The sequence below is a fragment of the Orbicella franksi genome, chromosome 8 (genome assembly GCF_964199315.1).
Source record: "Orbicella franksi chromosome 8, jaOrbFran1.1, whole genome shotgun sequence".
NCBI lineage: Eukaryota > Metazoa > Cnidaria > Anthozoa > Scleractinia > Merulinidae > Orbicella > Orbicella franksi.
The window spans coordinates 20,311,763-20,334,471 of NC_138152.1; the positions used below are offsets into that span (position 1 = coordinate 20,311,763).

The window sequence follows — 22,709 nt, forward strand, 5'->3', positions numbered from 1 at the left end:
TGCCCGGGAAGTTATCTGAGTGTAGCGAGACTTGAATTTATTCCGATTCATTGTCATTATCGTACAGATGATACAGATCTAGAATAGGAATAGGCAATATAGGTCAATAAGCTAAGGCATGGTAACTTTGCCAAGAAGAACGTATCGAAACGTAATCGAACAGAAAGGGTGTTATATTTCGCTAGTAAAGGTAAATTCTATAAATTTAGCGCGATGTCTCTTCTATGCGAAACCAGGAGTAGGCGTACTTGTGGGTCGTAATTTTTGTTCCCAAAACATACCCAAAATTTTTAAAAACTAGCAATGGTATATTGCAATTCCTGAGTTTTGATTAATTATATGAGCTCAACTACCATTGACCATAAATATCGTAGCCGATAAGCGTCAACGAAAACAGTTGAGCGTTGCGCTTATTGGATATGAGATCGTTATATACTCGGCGCTTCGCGCGTCGTTGGCTATCTTCCATCTTATATCCAACGCGCACTCGTGAAATAATTGTTAAATATACACTAAATGCTTTCGAAACACTAATTAACCGGGCGCTTGAATGCCAATGTTGCGGGAAATTTTCGACAACAATTTATAATTGATAATGCATCGATCAATTCCAGCTGTTACACCTCTGGGATTTGTAGGGCCCAGCTCCCCGGGGGCGGGGTTTTTGTACAACATTAGGGAGCTTACGAATCGATGACTTTTGCACGACGCCGCCGTTAGATTGCGTGACATGCTCACTGCGCATGCGTTTCTGAGCACTTCCCAGCTTCGCGCCAAAGTCGACGACGTTGGTGAGAGCGATTTGCCGGCGTCTTGGAAACAGGAGGCCGTGAGGTTAGTTTTCAAAGTTTTCCCCCGATACTTCGGGTATTTTTGCCAGATAATTTAAGTATCACATTAGGGGCATGTCCTTGATGTTTGATTTTAATTTTATTTGCCTGTTTTCGTTCAAGAAACGACCTTCTACAGTGCCATGGCGAACGCTATGAGTTCAACCAACACTGAAAGCGGTCAAAGCACGACACGGTGTGAATGAAAAGCAAATTGGTGTATGAAAAATCTTTCATTTTAATCACGCTTCATTGAAATATAAGACATGTTTTGGTGTACAATGAATTTGAAAGGACTAAAAGGTTTTGGCATTCGTGTCGACAGTTAGAAACAAAGACTAGATAGCTCAACTAGAGAGCTAGGCGATTTTTTCCTCTGTTGTTTTGAGTGGTCTTATAGCCAGCCTAATCTTTTAGAACCCAAATTTTTCTCGACGTACAGCTGCGCTTTCTTTTCTGCCATGCTAGCACATTTTGTTGGTCTGTCTTGAGTATTTTTTTTCTCGGCTCCTGAGACAATAAAAATTTGCCGGTCGCGCATAAACGTCGTCGTCTTTACTGCGAATCGTAAATTCAAATTTCTACAGGACGACGACGCGAGACTATAAGGTGACCCAACGGCGCCGTCGTCCGAAAGTCGTCGATTCGTAAGCTCCCTATTGTGTTGCCCCAAGGGTGGTGGGCGAGAAAACTTGACCTATCGCTAGATCCATGCAATCGCCAGATAATGAAGACTTTGCTTTGCTACTTCTTTTGTGGTCGATTCTGGAAAAGCAATGTATTGAAAAGTTGAAGGCCATGTTCCAAGGTAATAATAGTTTATAACCTCTGCTGCTTTTCCGTTGCCCGAAGAAACGCCTTTATACGTTTCGATTCAAAGCAAGACTATCTGAACTATCCATTAGAACTTTCACCCAGGCAGCAAGGCGCATGTTGCGTTATTGAACATGCTGTTTGTTGTCAGGGGCGGGGATTTTGTAATTTGTAATTTTGACGGGGATTTTGTAGTCCCACGAAAAAAAATTCCCGGGGTTCGGCCGGTGGGGGAAGGGGATGGTAACAGCTGGAATCGATGGATGCATAACGCATTCATTAATTTTAGGTGGTCTAATATAAATGTATACGTTGTTATTTATACGTTTCTTTTATTATTATTATTATTATTATTATTATTATTATTATTAAAGATTCGCACAGCTATTGATGATATTGAAGCTGGTTTCGTCATTGGCTCCGGGCAACAACAACAACAACAACAACAACAAGTTATTATTATTATTATTATTATTATTATTATTACCACTATTACAATACCTTTTCTAACTATGGGATACAAAACAAATGGACGGCTATTGTTATCTAACTTAACTCAATTATACGTTTATGTGACCAAGTTGCATTTGTGTCAAGATTTGTGCTCTCTGCAAAACTATAAGAGGAAAAACTAAGTTTGCACTCCTACCTTTTTCTCAGGTCTCGACAGGTCAGAAAGCGCACAAACAAAGTCTGCTGAGTGGTCCCAGTGTAAAATGGGGTTGACTAGCCTACACGACTTCTACGGTTCGTGACTTTTGTACATTTGCCGTTCTCTGTTCGGTCACTCGACCTTTCTTGTCGCTTCACTCGTGTTCATGAAGGGCACTTCATGTTGTGTAATAAGGAGGAATTTTAAGTGGAGTTGAGCCGTTAGATCGTAGGTTGAGCCCAATTATTTACGATCATTTTACACTTAAAATCAGCAAGCCTGGTTTCAATAGTTGAAATGCGTAGCTTTTCGAATAGTTTGCCCCTCCGTAACCCTGTAAATTTTGACAAAACACCTCCGGCTTGCATTTTGCCAGTTGTCAGCAACGAACGGAGAAAAGGGATGTGGTCGTTCACTAAGTAGTTATTGTGAAGATGTCATCGAATGTGACATTCGTGCGTGTTTCAACTATTTAACCAGGGTTGTACACCTATTCATTCTCAACGTTTATTCCTTGGAATTAACAGGGGAAAAAAGGAGAATTTATTTGCTTGTCATAAACCACATTTTCATTACAAGCGGAGAAATTATGATAGGGTATTTTTATCTGAAGTTAGTGAACATATTGGTGTTTCCACAAATTTCTAAGCCAAAAAATGATCTTATTTTGGTCAATGAATTATATATTTTTATGCAAATATTTCCTGCATGAAACTACTTAGGGAATATAACAAGAGTTTTTAATAACAAATTGCCGAGAATTGTGCGGGAGATCGACAAGTCGCGAAGTAAATTACAGTACAATCCACGGGAACGGGCTTTCTGCACGAAGATTGTAAGTAGAGTGCAGTAACAAAACACTGAGTGTCAGACAGCGGCATAAGACTGTACGAGGTTTACTAATGTTCTAGTTATTGTTTTGTTGTATAAAAATTCCTACGGAACTCTAATATAATGGACATTTTACGTAAATAAATTTATATCAACCAATTCTTAAGTAGCTGCAACAAATGGCTTCGGCTATTGTTTAATGTACTAGTAGCTGTATTGGCTAAACACTGAAATAAAGAAATAAATAGTCTTAGTAGGCGATTTCAATTTGAACATTCAAAGCACCAAACTTCAATTCCTACTACTTTTGGTTCTGTTAACGATATAATCGTTTTGATGAGAACAGTTCGTCAGATAGCTTCAACGCTGTGGATTACTCAGTGGACTTCAGAGACGCCTCTTCTTAACAGGTACCCCAACAAGTTAATTATTTTATCAAAAGTTAATTTAATTGATGCCGTATGAACTCCAGTTTACGGATATTAACACATTTTGATATATTGAAAAGAAAATGGTATTTTCTTTTTTACTCAATTCGTACTTTAATAGCAGAATCTGCTATCGCAGTACGAATGAACATCAGAGTTAAGAGCCACTGCCCACAAATATGGACCAAACAACGGCACAAGTCGAATAATCGATTTTGCTCATTTTTTGCCCAAAGATTGGCCCTAGCTAGAGAACAAACGGACCATAGTTAGTTTCTGCTAATGCAGCTTTTTTTGGAAGAAATTTGCGAAAACGATTTCGCCCCGATTGAGCTCAAAATCTACTTCCAGTTATGCTGAATTTTCTGGAAATTTGATTGCTTCGCACGTCGCACAACAGCTACTTGAGAATCTTTCAATGGTTTTTAGATTCAACTCAGGTCTTCATGGTATGACTGAGTGAAAAATAAAATAAATCGAGGTTTCGTTTGAGCCCGAAACGAGATCGAACAGAAACGCAAAATATTGCAATGTGTTGCAAACGAATTATAGTACTAAAATATCACCATATTTTCCTATGAGCTATAACTTTAAATGCCACAAAAACACTTTCTACGGGCTAACTTTACACCCACCTGTTTGAAAATCAAAAAACATCTCTGGGCAAATGGTTTTAAGTCGCCCGCCTTGACCTGTGTTTTTCATAAATTTTCTCCTGAACCGCCGTGGGAATGTAAACAATTGCGTGACGCGGACGGTCACCCTGAATATATAATTCGTTTCCAACAAACTGCAGATGGCTATCTTAGAACATTTGGGTGAAAAAAGAAAAACATAATGGACCACTTTTAACTTTAATAATTTGAAAGGCATTGCTTTAGAAATTTCGTTAATTAAAAACGCCAATTAAAAGCAATTCACTTGGAGGTCGGGTGTTACCGCCATGTCGTTTTAAGCTGTCGTTCTTTCTTTGATCATTTTCATTACAAGAACGAGTTCTAGAAAGAAAATCGTTCTAAGTTCATTTGTTAAGCGTAATAACAAGTTGATATTGTTCGTTTGTAGCCTTACGTGATCTGAAGGAACGCTACAGTGATTAAATTTGTATTTGTTGATTTCGACGGATCGATTTCCGGTTAAGATGATTTCCGAAGAACATTCGAGCAATAATTTAAGTTACCAAAAAAACCGCGTAGCATGGTTATATTTTGAACACAGTCAAGAAGAACTTATCGAGACTAAAGCTCTCAAGCTGACCCCGCGAGAGAAAATTGAACTTGAATGGCTCGATAGAAAACTAAGTTTGATCGAATGTCAGATAACGATCTGCACGTGAAGTTGAACTAGCGATGAAAAGATTATAGCCTACGGTAAAAGTATTTTTAATTAATTAAGTATTGACTTGTACTGTACAAAGAATTTTCCAGGAAATGCATTTGAACGCTTGTAGCAAATATTTCTTGAGACAATAAAGCTTTGACCAGCGACCCTGCAAGACAGCGCGCGCGTGGCCAAATGTTTTTAAACTTTTTTTTGTATTTGTTTACACTGTCATCAGAGCTCGAGAAGTCCGAACTAGTTTAGACAAGAAACTCAATGCTGAAGAGTTCTATTTCTGTCTCATGGAGAAACTATCTCTTCATGAGAAATCGTGTATACGCATTTCTTTGTATTGACGTAATGAATTGAATAAAGAAATCACACTCGTGTACCCATATTTTTAGGTCTGATTAAGGAGTTCGAACGCTACCACCTTGGTTTTCTGTGAAGAACGAAATCTGGGAATAAGAGACAGTCACGTGATTAAACTGACTGCGAACGACTGGAAGGAATAGATTACTCTTCTTAGTTGCTAGCCTTCACTCATTGCATTCACTTTCATTTTAATTTTCTTTCTTTTCATTCTTTTTTTTTTTGTTGTTACGTTTTTTATTTGTTTTTATTTTCCGAGCTGATACCGGTTTATTTTTTGTTTGATTTAATCTTTGAAAATTTAATTTTACATATTTTCCGCAAAATTATTATAATTATTCGACGTTCCGGAATGTTCCATGTTCCTGGTTTTATCGACGCCCGCTATTTTGGCTAATCGCTTAATCAAATTATATATATATATTTAATTGAAATTCGCTCTTCCGTGACCGACTTCCGCGAACAAAACAAGATGGACGTTTGCCATTCATAGATCGACCACTGTAATGTTTATTTGTCTACCAGTGTTATGATCTGCAAATTTCAGACAGGTAGCGAATAGCGTTAATACTGTCCCTTAATTTATCAAACAACCACAGTAGAAAAGATGGGTTTTTTTTCCCACTATGACTGAAACGCAAACGCAATTTTTTCCTCGGCTAATTCAATTCGAGAAATTCCGGGTTTTCTATCTGAGTTTGAGAATGGCCGTTTTCACACTAGAGACGGATAACCCGTCCATTACGGATAATTCGTCTTAGTGTGAAAACGGAACGGTGCTCATTTTAGACGGATAATCCGTCTATTTTTATCCGTCCGATTATCCGTCTATTTAGACGGATTATCCGTCTCTAGTGTGAAAACGGCCAATATTGTGTAAAAACAAATTTTGTACACAGCTAGAAGAGTTGAGATGCCGTAACGCAATTAGTAGTTTATAGAATTTATGGTATTTCCACTTGACTTTATTTGTCAGTCAATGATTCAATTGCCATAAACTATAGAGGATTGGTTAAGTGTATCTCTAAAACTGTCACTGTATTGCAACTTATCAGTGAAATTAATAACTGAGCCATCTTGTGGAAATAAACAAGCGAGTTAAAAATTATTCACCTGAATCATTTCCTGGAGCACTGTAGTCACCTTCTTTATTAGGGATGTCGTGGGTGTTGCAATGCAAACGAAAAATATACATATATTTATACTAACTTAAACAAAAAAAAACATTTTCCATTATTTTATCCACACATTGTTTCAAAAATTGCTTTCATCGGATTGTTGAAGACGAATATTTACTCGAGAGTGACTATCCGCGTCACGCAATTGTTTACATTCCAACGGCGGATTTTGGGCAAAATCTATGAGAAACACAGGCCAAGGCGGGCGACTTAAAACCATTTGCCCAGAGATATTTTTTGATATCCTAACAGCTGGGTGTATGTTTAGCCCGTAGAAAGTGTTTTTATGGTATTTGAAGTTATAGCCCATAGAAAAATATGGCGATGTTTTAATGCAATAATTCGGTTGCAACACATTGTAAAATTTTGCGTGTCTGTTTGATCTCGTTTCGAGCTCAAAATTAGCTTCGATTTATTTTATTTTTCGCTCAGTCATACCACGAAGACCTGAACTAAATATAAAATCCATTGAAAGATTCTCAAGTAGCTGTTCTGCGAAGCGCGAAGCAATCAAATATTCGGAAAATTCAGCAAAACCGAAAGTAGATTTTGAGCCCAATCGGGGCGAAATCGTTTTTGGCATATTTCTACCAAAGAAAGCTGTATTAGCAGAAGCTAACTATGGTCCGTTTCTTTTCTTACTAGGACCTATCTATGGGCAAAATACAAGCGAAATCAATTTTTCGACTTGTGCCATTGATAGGCGATTTAGGTCGATTTTTATAGGCATTCACTCTTAAAACCTTTGGAATCCGGAATCTCGGAACGTCTGGAATCCGGAATCCATAGGCATGGAATCCGGAATCCAGTCACCGGAATCCGGAATCCACGATGTGGAATCCGGAATCCAAGACCATCTTGGATTCCTTTACATGGGGCGAAATATGGCGATCCACAGCACTAAAAACCAACACCAAGCTGAGAGTCTTTGGGTCAAATGTGAAGGCGGTGCTCTTGTATGGTTCTGAAACTTGGAGGCTGACTGACTAAGGGATTGGAGCAGAAGTTGCAAGTGTTCATCAATAAGAGCCTGAGGAACATCTTGCGGATTTGGTGGCCTAGAAAAATCAGCAACAAGGAGCTTTGGAGACAAACAGGGCAGCAACCGATAGAGCAAGAGATAAGACAAAGAGCTTGGAGCTGGATCGGCCACACGTTGAGGAGACCAGATGGACATGTAGTCAAGAGGGCACTGGATCGGAGCCCACAAAATTTATAAGCTGTCTGTGTAAACAATCCGTTATTTGATTTTTGTATTTCTTTTCTATTTTGAGCGGTCTGACCTCAAGCCCTGGCTGGGAACATTGTATTGTGTTCTTGAGCAAGACACTTAACTCTCACAGTGCCTCTTTCCACTCAGGTGTATAAATAAGTAGTGGCAAATTTAATATTGCTGGGTAACCCTGCGATGGACTAGCATCCCTTCCGGGGGGGTAGTAAGCCTTCTCTGGGACGTTAAGTCGCCGTAACTTGAGGCGAATTTGGGTGATATAAGGCGACTTTAGGCAACTTTAGGCGACTTAAGCAAAATTGGCAGAAAAAACATTGCGACTTTAGGCTATTTAAGGCGTTCTTAGACGACTTCAGGCGACTAAAGGGGATTTTAGGCAACTTAAGGCGATTTTAGGCGACTTGAGGAGACTTTATTTCACTCGAGTGATATAAATTTAAACTTAGCAACAACCTCTCCATATATCTCTTGCAATACACCAATATTGTACCAATACTGGTACATAATTAAGTCACCGCAGTCTCAAATATCCAGGGCCGGGTTGTTCAAAGCCTGATTAAACTAACCCAGGATAAGAGAGAATTTTGATTGCTTTCATTTTTGTAACTCTTGGGTCTAGTCTTCTGTTTATGCTGTTTGCCTTTCAGTTTTGAGTTTGATTCATCTTAGGAGTCCCTGCCCGTAAAAATATGAAAAATAACTCGGCAAGGGTCGAAAATTTGATTTCGTTCATATATTTATGATAGGTAGGCTAGGGCATGACAAAAACCACCGGGTAGTTTTTTGGCAAAATATCCTTTTATTTCAAAGAAAAATGCAAATTACCAAATTCCGTTAAAATCGTCATTTGACGCACTATTTTATTAAACAAGTTCGAGGGCTTCGCATGCAAAACCACATCAATCTTTCTTCTTTAAAACACTCAAACAGTTTTGTGCAATGTTTAAATGTGTACTAGGTTGATTTTGGGGAATGTTGCGTCTTTTTGGGTGCAAAATAATTAAATTTCGAAGACATGTATTTTATTCACTTAAAAGTAGTTGGTAAATATAATTAATTTTCACCATGTGCGAAACCTTCAAATGGATTAAGCGTCAGGTCGTTGAATGGTCGAAGGATGGTCTACAGATTCCTGTAAAAATTTCTTTGGGCAAATGATTGTGAGCGACGCGAGAGCTTTTCAAGTACGTTAAAAATGCAAATATTTGACCTTCCGTCGTCAAATTTCAATTTACGGGTTAGACATATATTTTAGCATGCGCCACATGTCTTTACACTATGTCCGATGAACATCGCCAACTGTCAACGTATTTAATGGTCGAATACCATGAATCTGTGATCATCTTTCGACGTGCGTGATTACCACTGCATGTAAGTCAAAAACGGCTAAGTGTAGTGTAGTGTGCGTAGCCTCGGTTACTTGTGGCAAGACCAAGTCACGACTTTCTTAAAAAATCGCTAAAAAAGCAAATCATAGATCAAAGATGATAAAAATAAAAAAATAACAGCGTGACTAATTCGTGAGAAAAACAGACTAAACAGTAGTTAGCTGAGTAAACAAACCCTGCCCCCCATGCCACGATATTCGGCGTCTTTTGTTTGCTTGGTGGCGGGGTATTTGTATGTTTAGTTCAGTTTGTAACAGAAAATGGAGGGTTGTTGTTCTTTTAAAGTTATTGTTGCTGGACTTTGTGGTTATAACATTAAAGATCGGAGGCGTTAAACTGAAATTGTTCCGTTGCTTTCGTGCAATAAGGATATCAACAATCATAAGTTTACTAATAAATTTGCCGAGTCTGAAGATGACAGACTGTTCACAGCCTTCTATTTTCTCCTATTTTATTCGATCGTTGAACACGCGGACAGAATCGCGAGAGAACTGGACGCCGGCGCAAAACGGAATACTTGACTGGGTAGGGGTTGGGGACCAAGATAAATATTTCTCTTGCTCGCTTTGCTCGCATACCCCACCTACCTCCCCCCCCCCCCCTGCGTGTTTTGCGCTCGCTCCGCTCGCTTTTTCTGTCGCATGCATAATTAGAGAGGCTGTGAACAGTCTTGAAGATGAATTAAGTCGAGCTGATTTTATGCCGAGCGGCGAAGTTCACCAAAAGCGAAAGTTTGCGCACCATGACCGTAATATGTCCTCAAAAACCATCGTTCAAAACTTGGATTAGGGTGGAGCAGTAGGTCCAGCACACGGAAGGGGGGGGGGAGACTCTCATATAAAAAAAAGACGGGGCTCTCGTCGAAAATTTCTAAAGGAACCCCTAAGAGGTACCACGATCCTGTTTTGTAGGCGTGGCTTGAAATTTCTTTCTCCCCTTAGAGGTACTAATTCTTACATCACACATCCCATTTTTTCGGGTCAATACCCTAAAAGGTACTGCTAAAGCTCCCGCTATGGACATTTTGACGCTAAACACCCTAAGAGGTACGAAAACCGGGTTCCTTCGACGAGCACCCCCGTCATTTTCATATGAGAGCTCACTATTTCAACTTAACATAGGTCAAGTCATGTGGCGCATGCTAAAATATACGTCTAACCCGTAAATTGAAATTTGACAAGGGAATGGTCAAATATCTGCATTTTTGACGTACTTTGAAAAGCTCTCGCGTCGCTCACAATCATTTGCCCAAAACAAATTTTTACAGGAATCTGTAGACCATCCTTCTGCAATTCAACCACGAGAAGCTTAATCCATTTGAAGGTTTCGCACATGGTGAAAATCTATTATATTCACGAAGTACTTTAAAGTTAAAGAAATACATGTCTTCGAAATTTAATTACTTTGTACCCATTAAAGACAACGCAACATTCCCTAAAATCAACCCAGTACACATTTAAACATTGCACAAAAATATTTGAGTGCTTTAAAGACGGAAGAATGATGTGGTTTTGCATGCGAGGCTCTCAAACTTGTTTAATAAAATGATGCGTCAAATGACGATTTTAACGGAATTGGGTAATATCTACCATATTTCTGTGAAGTAGAAGGATATTTTGCCAAAAACAGAAAAAACTATCCAGTAGTTTTTGTCATGCCCTAGCCAATCTACTATGAAAATATGAACGAAATCGAATTTTCGACCCTTACCGAGTTATTTTCCATTTTTATGGAGAAGGACTCTTAAAAATATTACTCGTGCAAACATATTACCTCGATTTAAGAAGTTGATATCGCCTGTTCCGTTGATGGATTTACGATTATTGAAGTATTGTTGAAACCAGAAGAGTCATTGATGGCGAGGGTAGTGGCATGGTATACAACTGAATATTCGTTAATGACACCTGTAAAGATCGAACAAAAACGCGTAAGAGTTGGTTATCGGATGAATAACCCTCATTCCTCTACCCCCAGCACGTACCCTCCCCACCCCAAATACATGAATGACCATGAAAATAACCGTGGAAGTGACAATGATTGTGGCAATGACTGTGGCAATGGCAATGCAATAACAATTAATGACAGTCACAATGGCAGATACAGAGACAGTGAAACCGACAGTGACAGTGACAGTGGCAGTGACAGTGACAGTGACAGTGACAGTGACAGTGACAGTGACAGTGACAGTGACAGTGACAGTGACAGTGACAGTGACAGTGACAGTGACAGTGACAGTGACAGTGACAGTGACAGTGACAGTGACAGTGACAGTGACAGTGACAGTGACAGTGACAGTGACAGTGACAGTGACAGTGACAGTGACAGTGACAGTGACAGTGACAGTGACAGTGACAGAGGAAGTGGAAGTGACAGTGACAGTGATAGTGGCAGTGGCAGTGACAATGACAGTAGGAAGCTTGAGCAATGACGACGGCGACGGCAACGGCAACGAAAACGTCATTTTAAAATATAATTTCTCGTTTCTGTAACTCTTTTGCAATTATTCCAATTTATTTAACTTGTAGAATACTGGCGATCTTTCCAGGGACTAAATTACTAACAACGACCCCAAAGTACGAAAAAAGAAAGAAAAAATTGCCGTCATGCCATTACAGTGACAGTGACAGAGGCAGTAAACAGAGGCAGTGACAGAGACAGTGACAGATACAGTGACAGAGACAGTGACAGCGCGATGAGCTCATCTTGGGGGCTTACACATAGACACCAATTGCAAAAGGTTGAAGACGAACTCGAGACAAATATAAATGCACCAAACTGCTGAAAAAGATATGAAATATAAGTTGACTGTGATAACTAAAAAAACGACATTAAATGAATTCTCTGCTTAGGAAGATGTTTTGTCTGTGAAGAGTTTCGAGGACTCGAATAGGAAGGAGAGCAACGGCAACGAGAACGCCACAAAACAAAAGGTTTAACGAGCAAAAACAGTCGCTCTGCGCGTGTGTTTTCGATTTTGGTACATTTCTTTGCCGTGCTGCAAAACAACAACGTGAAATGGCCAAATTTTATGTTTTCTGGAAAATCGTGAGGGCATGACGGCAATTTTTTCTCTTTTTTTTTCCCCTTACTTTGACGCCTTTCATAGTAATTTGTCCCAAGAAAGATCGACAGCATTTTCCAAGTTAAACAAATTGGAATCATCGCAAAAGAATCACAGAAACGAGAAGTTATATTTTAAAATGACGTTTTCGTTGCCGTTGCCGTCGTCATTGGTTAAGCTACCCATTATAACTTCGTCTCAGTCAGATGCCCTTAACTTTCCCTTGGGAAAGCTTGCCTCTTTCTTTTGAATCTTAAGTTTATCGATGCCTGAAAAAATAGAAAACAAGTGGTTGGATAGTAGCAGACATGTTAGGATTTTCCCTATTCCTCGTGGACTCCGTGCGTGTGTGGTTTACAAGTTTGTGTGTGCGGGCTTTAATGCCTGCCATGTCGACTAAACCTCTCAGGATTTTTCCACACGCATACGTGAGCAACTGGTTAGTGATGGGACCTCTCACATCTTTAGACACTTGCAAAATTCTCAACATTTCCGCACTTCATGTTCTAATGATTGTTTTAGCATATCAGATCACGCTTCCACCACCTTCCAACTTAAGTTCGAAGAAGCTATTTATATTCAATGAGAGCAACCTACACTAAATCATCAACTTTATCATGTTAATTCAAAACTTTCTTTGTAATTGTATTCATTATGTTTCCTTTTGTTGTTATATCCAATTAGCATTCAATAAATTCAACTCTGCACTTTGTGTAAATTAGAACTGAAGATGACAGAAGAACTGTCGAAACGTGTTTTCAAATAAAAAATATCGCGTATTTTCTTAAAATAGAAAACAAGTGCTATGGATGGTGACTTTCGTAAGGATGCACCGTTGGAAATTATTGAAAAATCGAAACGTCGTTGAGGTAGACTAAGAAAAAAATTAACTGAATTGATAAAGCAATATTTAGGGACTCTCGGAGAATTCGGAAGAAAAACGTTAGCTAATATTGCTTCAGCTATGGCTAAAACAACTTTTTTTGTCGTAGCTGTCGTAAATGCTCTGCCACATCTAATATTTACATAGAAAACAAAAACCTTATGACATCCCCATGGTCAAAAGTGTCAGCAATTTGTGTGTTTCTGTCCATGAATGTTGAACGATGTTTTCGCGAAGTCTTCTGATGTCAAATATCGTAAATATTGTTCAAATAGACAGCCTTTTTTTGGCAATAATGCGACGCGAGAAAATTTTGAAAAAATAGGAAAACTGATTAAATTATTGTTAATTTTCTCTTCAATGTTTGGTGGAATATACTTTACTTAAGCCGTTGCAATAATTTGGCAACTGGAAACGCTCATTTTGCTGTAAACTTTCAACTCTCAACTCTATTGTCTGCCAACTATTTTATTTCAGTATTCTTGTTTTTACCCCTAGAGTTCTTAAATTCCAAATGTTTAAAAATATTGACTCCTGGCTCCAGGAGTTTTCTGCCAAAATATGAATGTACCGTGTCGATTTAGAGAAGCGCGTTTAACTGGGCACAACCTGCTGTTAACGGTTGGCCTGTGGCACAAGATTAAACATAACCCCTCGTATCCTGAGGGTTTATTTATTGGCAAATAAAAATATGATATGTTGTAGTTAGAAAACATATTTTGAAAAGGAAACGCATCAGTTTTAAAGATCGCCATTTAATCTTCTTGCCTTAAATTTGCCAGCTACACAAACTTTAATTTGTTAAGAATATCTCTAACTATAAGAATGAAGCGCATCAATAAAATATCAGAGTGAGAAGTTATGTGGTCATCAAGTGTAAAGTCTTATCACTGTTCTTAGATTATGTTTTTTGTTGCCACTTCAATTAATCTGGCAATCTTGTCAGATATTTTACACTAAAAGTGTTTGAAGAAAGGACTAGAATTTCGTCCGCTTGATGTTGGTGAAGGATGTTGTTGCCACTTTCGAAAATATTAATACTACGTAACCATGGAGACACCTGCTAATTGTCGCGGGATATCAGTTGAAAATTTTTAATTTCCTAGTTGACGGGCTCACCGCCCACTGCTTGTCATAACTTCAGAAAATTAAACAAAGACAGAGTTCGGGAATGATTTATGATCTTAAGTCCAAGCTTAATTAAAAACAGGCTGAGAAAAACCAAACGCACAAATTGTCAATGACTGCTTGCAAAAACAAGCACTGGACGGATAAGATTTTCTGCTCTTAGAGGCATTTTCGTGTTTATCATTCAAATCTGGCTTGAGGACAATTTACAAAGCAGCATCCAAGAAAATCGCTTGAATAAGGTATCCGACGTCCTTCTGGGTTAATTAGTCTCATTCTTTGTTTTAACACTGCCTATTGGGCTGTATTTAGTTAGTTTCCTAGTCAAATTATTCATCAAAAACACACTGAACTGACAGTTTTATTCTCAAGAACATCAACTGTAGACAGCACTAGGTTAGTGCCCTTGGAAAATAATTACTCAGTCCTCCAATTATAGCTGGAAGCCAGCAGGTGCCAACATGCCGAGCTACGAGGATGGCATTCACTTGAAATCCAGGAAGTTTTGGGATACTTAAACTTCACACAGATGTGAAAATAGCAGGTAAGTTGGATGTAGTAATGTCTTAGCTTTTAAAATAGCTGAACGTCAAATTTGCCAAAAAATTGTCATGAAATTTTTGCGTTAGACACTTCAAGAGAGGGCAGGATCACAGTTTGAAAACTGCCAAATAATTTTTGTTTTAATGAATAAACGTTAAGATGATAAGTACATATCGTCAACAGCTAGAAAACGGTTGTGACAGCGTATACGACTCAAGCGTTGCTTAAAAGATAAAAAAGAAATTGAAATGTTAAAATTCATATGTAGGTCGTTGGCGTAAATAACCGTCTTTCACAGTTCTAATATTCCAAGCTTGGGCTTTGCGACTTCAATGAATATGACATGGACTGTCGACAAATTTATTTGTAGCTCTCGTTGGCAACCGTTTAGGGAACCAAGCTTTCCCTTAAGTTATGTTTTGTCTCTATCACCTTCACGTGTGAGTGGAGAAGTAGTAGTTTTTCACGTCTTCAATATTCACGACTATTATAAGGAAGTAAAAAGAGCTTAATTGAGTACGTTCAACGGGAAATTAAAGCAGCGTTATGTCGCTTGCATTCAAATTTTACTAGGAATTTGAATGAATTTGAATGAACGTATTGCTTTAATGAATTGTGTAGTGCAAGACAGCGACTAATGTTGACGAAGTTTTAAGCGATACAAGCCTCGTAACTAACACGTGAGCAGCTTCTCTAGGAAACCGAGGGCTGACTCTTTTATATTCATAGTGCAGTGCAGCCATTCTTCCGCTATTTTGAACTCCTCAAAGCATCTTGACGTGCACCTTGTTCGCCCTCTGAATATTTGCGATGGTGATTGAACTCAACAATCTAAATTTTGAACAACTTGTTCCTCGAGCGTCTCCTCCGTTTGAAATATTTTATACCAGTACGCTTCCATAGTCTACTGAAAGTTGGTATCGCTCTAACACACTAAAATTTATCACTCAGTTTATTTTAAACCCTAGTAATGAAACAATATTAATGATGTTATAGCACGTCGGATAAATATAGGGATATATGAATTTTTGAATACACTTTACTTCAGTTTGGCGAGGCACATTAGGCCTCTAGCTTCTGTTTTCCTATGTTGAGAAAATTATAAGCTAATAGACTTAAATTGGTTGAGTATAAAGTACAACCAAAGTACTGACTAAAGAAAGATTTTTAAACGAAAATGCAATCAAAATTAGTCTGTTCTTCTGTAAAGGAAAAAATATATTTGCAAATTTTTCGAAATTAAACAGGGACATTGGTGGATGAAAATCAATTATGTACTAACTTTTTCTCATTAGGGATCTCAGTATTCTTCAAAGACCGACAATTTATTAATAGCAATACGTATGCGCAGACTCAAACAAGCTGACAGACCTTTAGAGGCCACGTTGTTACAATTTTGCAGCATGTATTAATGTTCAGTGCTTTTAATTTGCCTCGGATAGGTGCGGTTGAAAGGTTCACAGTGGAAGACAAAAGAATAATGTATAAGACAGCGAATGTTTTCTTCAGTGGAATTTCGCATTCAATTGATATGCAGTGGTTGTAGCATGGACGTTTCAAAATTTGAAAAACAATCAGTCCATCGAATAGCATTAAGGTATCAATACAACCCGTTTAACCATCGGCGCGCGGTCCGCTCTAGCGTTTGTGGTTTTAATAAAAACCCATATGAACCGTATATTTATTAGAAGCCTAATAACTACAGATTATGACCCGATCTGTTTAAAACGGTAAAATTTACCGTGTTTCGAAAATGTGAATATGTTTACAAAGCTTCACGAACCCATAAATCAAGGTATACGCCCGCTAAATTTAGGCCGGAGAAAACGATTAACATGGCATCCGTTTCTTCACACATTGACCTCTAAAACGGTGTCTCAGATTTTTGGCACATACGTTTGTTATTAGTTTACAAGAGGATGAAGTTAGATTTCTTTGGCACGAGTGTCCTCTGTGACCCAAGAACCCTTAGCCCTTACAACTCTCTGTTCAGCTGCAATTTTGCCACCCTAGCTATTCTGTAATAGTTGTGCAACAAAACCCAACGAAAAAAGCCTATGCTTTGTGAGATAAGTGCGACCTTGCGTGTTTTAACAGCCTTTAAAAATACACCAGTGATTGCAAGTTCACCAACATGTTTCATCTCTAAATTACTTAATCTACGAGTTTGACGATAGGTCTCCTTTGATTTTTATGTGTAAAGTCAGAACTCCAAGGTTAGTAAACGCGAAATTATCTTTTGATTTACTATATTAGCGTTCGAAATTTTACGTATCGGTTGACTAATTCGCATCCCAAATCATTATTGCAGCCTTTCACCCGAAACAATCGATCTGCCTTTCGACTTCGTCCACTTCTCGTCGTCAATTTCCTCTGCTTGGACAGATTCTTGCAACAGTGTTTTAGCGCGGCTTGCGCTCATTTCGGCTTGCTCCCTGGCTTCGTGATTGCGATCGTTGTCGAGTTCATCCAGCAATTTTTCTTGGTTGTAAAACGACCCTTTGTCGCTTTCCGCTAATTTAGCGGCTCACTCTTTGTTGAAAGTGTTTTTTTCCTTCTTTAGCCTTCCTTTAGCTGATGAGAACGGGCAAGATCGCTTCTTCGAAGACGTCCGTACACTGATTACGGCGCGCGAATCGCGTGTCAACTCAGCATGTTATTGATGTCGTGTGATTTCTTGGCTCGATAATTAATTCATTTGACAGAGCTTGTCAACTCTCAATTAAGTAATTAATAAGCAAAAAATTTTTCTCACGCAATAACTAGCGGCAGGTATAATATTATTTTTGTAGAGTTTTGTTAATCTTAAAGATAACCTCAAGATTTATCCAACCGCTTAAAAAGTAAAATTATGCAAAATGACAAATTTTCCCCTTACTGATACCTTGATATGGACGACAAGTTGACTTCCTAGTTTAAGTATGCGAGTCTGCAAGATCTTGAGCGGGATTAGGGAGAACAAAAAAAGCCAATTTCCTGCGGGCTCATCAAATACAGACAACAATATACAGATACTATACGCCAAAACATCTAAGAAAAGATTAATTATCCAACTTAATCTATTATGATTAGCAGTAAAGAAAACTACGAGAAATAGTGAAACGGAATGAGTGCCGGTTTTTACTATACAAATACCTACCTGTACAAATATCGCGCCATATTTGTACTATTTTCGCGCGTTATTCCAAAAATACTAAGTGGAGTTAGCCGCGATACTATGACCAATTTTCATCTCCAAAAGTAGCAGGTGTGGTAAAGTTTTTCGTTACTCATTATCAGGGAATAATACACAGGTCAAGCGACAATATGCTATCATGTTGAGTCACAGAATGTATCTATTTTCTCCCTTCAGGAATCTGAAATGGGAAAAGCACAAATTATCTGCAACATAATGATACTTTTAGTGCTACTTACAAAGAGGGCAAACACACTCAACAAAGTTGTCACGTGCGGTAAGTCGGTCCTTCATGGCGACACGTAGTTAATCGTTATCGACTTTAAAGATAGGTTTGTAGCCTTCGCATTTACATAACTTAAGCAAGACAATTACAAAATACTAATAGCAGTGGTAGACAATAGTATAATAGAGTGGAGAAAAGTCTAGAAGAATAAATTATAGTATAGTATAGTATAGTATAGTATAGTATAGCATACTATAGTATAGTATGCAGCTAGTTTTGTATTGTATTTCATGCTACGTTATTACGTTCTGTAGAGTAGCTTTGCATAGCGTAGGATAGCATAAAAGTGTTTTAGATAGTATACACCTTAATCTAAAATCGCGGCCAATTTATTATTCTTTTCTTTGCATGTTAATTAACCGTCTCTGACTCGTCAACATCTCCAAAGTACAAAAGAATTTTGAAGTGAAAATGGGGCAAATTAACACGCTAAGGGCTAATTAACATGCAAACAAAAGAATAATAAATTGGCCGCCATTTTGGAATAAGGAGTATAGTATAGCATAACGTAGCATACTAGAGTAAAGTAGAGCAAAGTGTAGTACAGTATGGACCAGTTATGCGAGTGTAGTAGATTATGGTACGGTTCCGTACGGTAAGGTATAAAATGTATGGTCTCGTTTGGTATATTTGTTATATTTTAGTATGATTACAATTAACCTAATTAAATGTCCTAAAGCATTGTATGAAAAATTACTTAAAGTGTAGTTAAATGAAACATACATAAGGTAGCATAGCACTATCTAGGAGAAAAAGTAGAGAAGATAATAAAATAGTATAGTATATTATTAATTATAAGTTCAAATGAAGTTAAAATTGACATCGAGTCCATTTGGCTGAACAGTTCCCAACTGGAAAACCATCTTCATTTCCCGCTGTCTTCGATAAATGTTTGCCCCCCCCCCTCCCCCGCATAAAAGCACAGCCCGCACCTGGACATCAGAGAAACTGTGGCCCGTGGAGTTGAGATGCTGGGCCACAGGAAGTCCCGGAATGTTGTTCCGTATGCTTCTCAAGTGTTCATCAAAGCGACTTCTGAGGCTTCGTCCTGTCTCTCTAATGTAAAGAAGTGGACAACGGCGGCAAAATATGCAATACACAACATTCTCGGATTAGCAGGTGAACATGTCCCGAATATGAAAGGAGCGTTTAGGGAAGTGTGAGGACTGATATACCTGCAATTGTGGCATCGGGGAGGCTCACACCCACGTGATCCAGACTGCCCAATAGAGGAGTTATCAGCCGAGTGTACAAGCATATTTCTCAGGCTGATATCGCGTTTGTAAGCCACAAAAAGTGGATGTGGGAAAATTTTTTGCGTTTGTTGATCCGTTGATAGAATGCGGAAGTTCCGAGGAAGACATCGTTTGATTTGGGTGTTGAAGGGGTGGTATGTAAGAACCAGGGGAGCCCTATCATCGGTTGTGTTATTCTTTTGAGATGGGCGCAGAGCATCAGGACAGCGGATAGTTGCAATTCTCCGCAGATCATTTTCAAGCAAAGAAATGGGATAACCACGTTGCGAGAAGAAAGTAATCATCTTCCAAGAACTCACATGGAAGTCATCATCGTCGGAGCAAAGTCGACCCAGGCGGAGAAACTGGCTGTAAGGAATAGCACATTTGCAGTGATCAGGATGGAAAGCGGAAGAAAAATGAAGGTAGTTATGAGTATCAGTTCCCTTGTAGAAGACAGAAGGTTGAATCCTATCATCAGAAATGCGTAGGTTGATGTCCAAAGAAGGTAGTTTTATTTCAGTGATACTGGATGTAGATTGGAACGCTGGATGGAAGTTAGATACGAAGTCAATGAAGGATTCAAGTTCCTCCCTTTTGCACGAGGCTGCCCCCACAATATCAGCAATGTATTTCTTGTGTAACTGTGAAATAAATCCGGTGTATTGTTCGCGTATTTGATGTTCCACATACCCAACGAATAAATAGGCATAATTTGGCCTCATCTTGCTTCCCATGGCAACCCGACTAACTTGACGGAAATATTCCTTATTAAATAAGAAGGAATTCACAGTAATTACCAGTTTTGCGAGTCTTCTGAGTGTATAACACGCTTTTCCAGGAAGTAGGTCAATGCTCACATTCCACAGTCATTTGGAATAACCGTGGATAGGGATTTCATATCCATGGTGAACAGAAAGTGAGATCCTGGATCTGTGGTATCAAAGCTAAGAGAGTCAAAGATATGAAGTGCATGATTGGTGTCCTTGACATAGGTGGGAAGGGTTTTGACAAAAGGAGCCAACACCTCATCCAGATAGACTGAAATGTTCTCCGTTTGAACATCATTTAAACTTATAATTTATACATGCGCGCGTGCTATTAGTCACATGCGCACGCAGTTTCATTTGACGTTTTTAAGTAGATTGCGTCTTCTAACGGTTTTCGTCCACATTTAAGAAGGGTTCTAAACCCGAAGCATTTCTGACAGTTTTGATATATTTGTCACTATATCAATCGAACCACTTTTACAATTCAACTGTCACGCATCTTCCATGAACTTTCCGTTCAACGTTTAATTATAGTATAGTATAGTAGTAGTCTAGTAGTTTTCTAGTCTATTAGAATATTTTTTTAGTATAGAGCAATAATAGTATAGTAACTTGTGGTATAATGTGGCTTAGATGGTATGTCATAGATTGTATGATACAGATGGTATGTCATAGGGCATCTCATTGTTAAGTGTGGTATAATACAGTGTAGAAAAGTATAGTATAGCATAGAATAATATAGTATAGTAAAGCATAGCAAAGTAGAGTAGACTAGAGTATAGTTAAGAACTAGCATGGCATAGTATTGTACGATGCGTTTTGTGATAAGGTATTGGTATGGTATCGAATAGCAGATTATGGCATAGCGTAGCATAGCATACCATAGGATAGAAAAGCTAAAGATGGTTATATATTCAAAAATTGGTTTGGCAGGTTTGAACGGTTATTAGGTGTTCGCAAAACGGGCGCCTAATATTCTACCTTTCTCACCAATGTATATCATTTTGTATAAAGTGCATTTTTTTGCTATATAACAAGAGAGCGCCTAGGTCACGATATGTTTTACTGTTGTAAATAAAAGGACAAGCTTTGCATTGCGCTCCTGCGTATTTGAAACAGTAACTAAAATAGCAATAGTCATAGTCACGCAGTCATCGTCATTGTCATCGTCACAGTCACGGTCATGGCCATGGTCATAGTTGTAGTTTTAGACATAATCAGTCGTAGTCAGTGACAATTTAACTGGATAGTGACAGTGACAATGACAGTGACAGTGACAGTGACAGTGACAGTGACAGTGACAGTGACAGTGACAGTGACAGTGACAGTGACAGTGACAGTGACAGTGACAGTGACAGTGACAGTGACAGTGATTTTGACCATGACCGTGACATATATGTTAGTTGCCGGGCGGGCAGCATTTTCAAGACCGAAGTCACAGTTTTTCACTATACGGACCGACCCTAAGCCGGCAAATAACTTTTTTTTTTCTGAAGCATCTCAGATGATTTTAAACACGAGGACAAAAACTCACGAAAGCGTTACCATGACCGTGGGTAGAGATAGGAAAATCCGGACCGCGCTAAGAACCAATCAGATTGCAGGATTCCTTACCTTGCCCTCTTGGAAAAACATAAAATGACTGTATTGATAGTGGTGGTGATAGTGGTAGTGGTATTGATACTGGTAACAATAGTCAAAGTGACAATGACAGTAATGGTAACGGCGACAAAAACAACGCAGCGCAAACGAAATTTAGTAAAGGAGTTTCCTCGTTTATACTCGTAGGATTTATTGGCAGCCACTCAGAACTTGATTCACTAGCGTTCGCCTTCAACAACGCATTTGTCCTGAAAAATGTTTCAGTAACTGTGGCACACGTTAACATTACAGAAGAGTCAGATCTATTCAAAGAAGGTAAGATACTTTTAACACCCAATATTGAGTTTGCGCTGTTTGGTTTAATGCTTACATAAATCGGCTCTCCCCTCTTACTCCTTACAAGGTGTCTGTATTTCAATAATTGCTAGACATACTGATCTTTTGTAGCCTTTATTATTCTTTTTTTTACGACATCATACGGCCATAATGCAAACGTTTACAAAAAATATATATATAAGTACATCCGGGACATTGCTATTTGCGAGCAAAACATGGCCACGAGCAGAGTGAAGAACATGAGTTCAAGCGCTGATCGTGAGTAGAATTTCCTTGTTTTATCAATTTTAGGCGTTCTCGGCTTAGCTAACTATCAGAACTGTCTGTGATTTGCTAGCGCGGAAGAAATTTATTTGCCTGGCTTCCGGCGATAATTGACGTAAGGACAACATGTTGAGTGTTCGCTTACCGCTAACTATTGCCTCGTTTGTTTGAAGCTCAATCGATTCTCGACGTAGGAAGCTCTTGTTCAGTCCATTTAGGACGATGCAGACCTTTAGAAAGCGATAGATTAGCTCTCCGCCGCGGTTTTGATATCTGAACGTTCGTGTTGATTTAGACTCCAATTTTATGTTAAACGCACTCGCAATTAAATTGTACAACTCGTGATTCAGCGAAAAGACGGTGAATTTAGTCTTCCTGGCCTC

The 22,709-nt window shown here is 38.7% G+C and overlaps 1 protein-coding gene and 1 long non-coding RNA gene across 3 annotated transcripts in view; one reads left to right on the top strand and one right to left on the bottom strand.

The window, feature by feature from the left end:
- LOC145494600 (uncharacterized) overlaps nucleotides 1–1,072 on the bottom strand; it is a 40,220-nt gene extending 39,148 nt beyond the window's left edge. Inside the window, exon 1 of the long non-coding RNA XR_014050272.1 lies at nucleotides 674–1,072. This is a non-coding gene — a long non-coding RNA (uncharacterized LOC145494600). The remainder of the gene's footprint in view (nucleotides 1–673) is intronic.
- Nucleotides 1,073–13,824: 12,752 nt separating this feature from the next.
- LOC145494582 (glutamate receptor ionotropic, kainate 2-like) overlaps nucleotides 13,825–22,709 on the top strand; it is a 24,662-nt gene continuing 15,777 nt past the window's right edge. Inside the window, exons 1-4 of one of the 2 annotated variants that reach the window (XM_081474089.1) lie at nucleotides 13,825–14,357; nucleotides 14,555–14,659; nucleotides 18,011–18,110; nucleotides 21,913–22,041. In XM_081474089.1, coding sequence (XP_081330215.1) covers nucleotides 18,020–18,110; nucleotides 21,913–22,041 — 220 coding nt within the window. In that variant the 5' untranslated portion in view covers nucleotides 13,825–14,357; nucleotides 14,555–14,659; nucleotides 18,011–18,019. Of the gene's footprint in view, nucleotides 14,358–14,554; nucleotides 14,660–16,876; nucleotides 18,111–21,912; nucleotides 22,042–22,709 lie in introns of those variants that run through there. The other variant, XM_081474090.1, reaches the window with a different exon arrangement.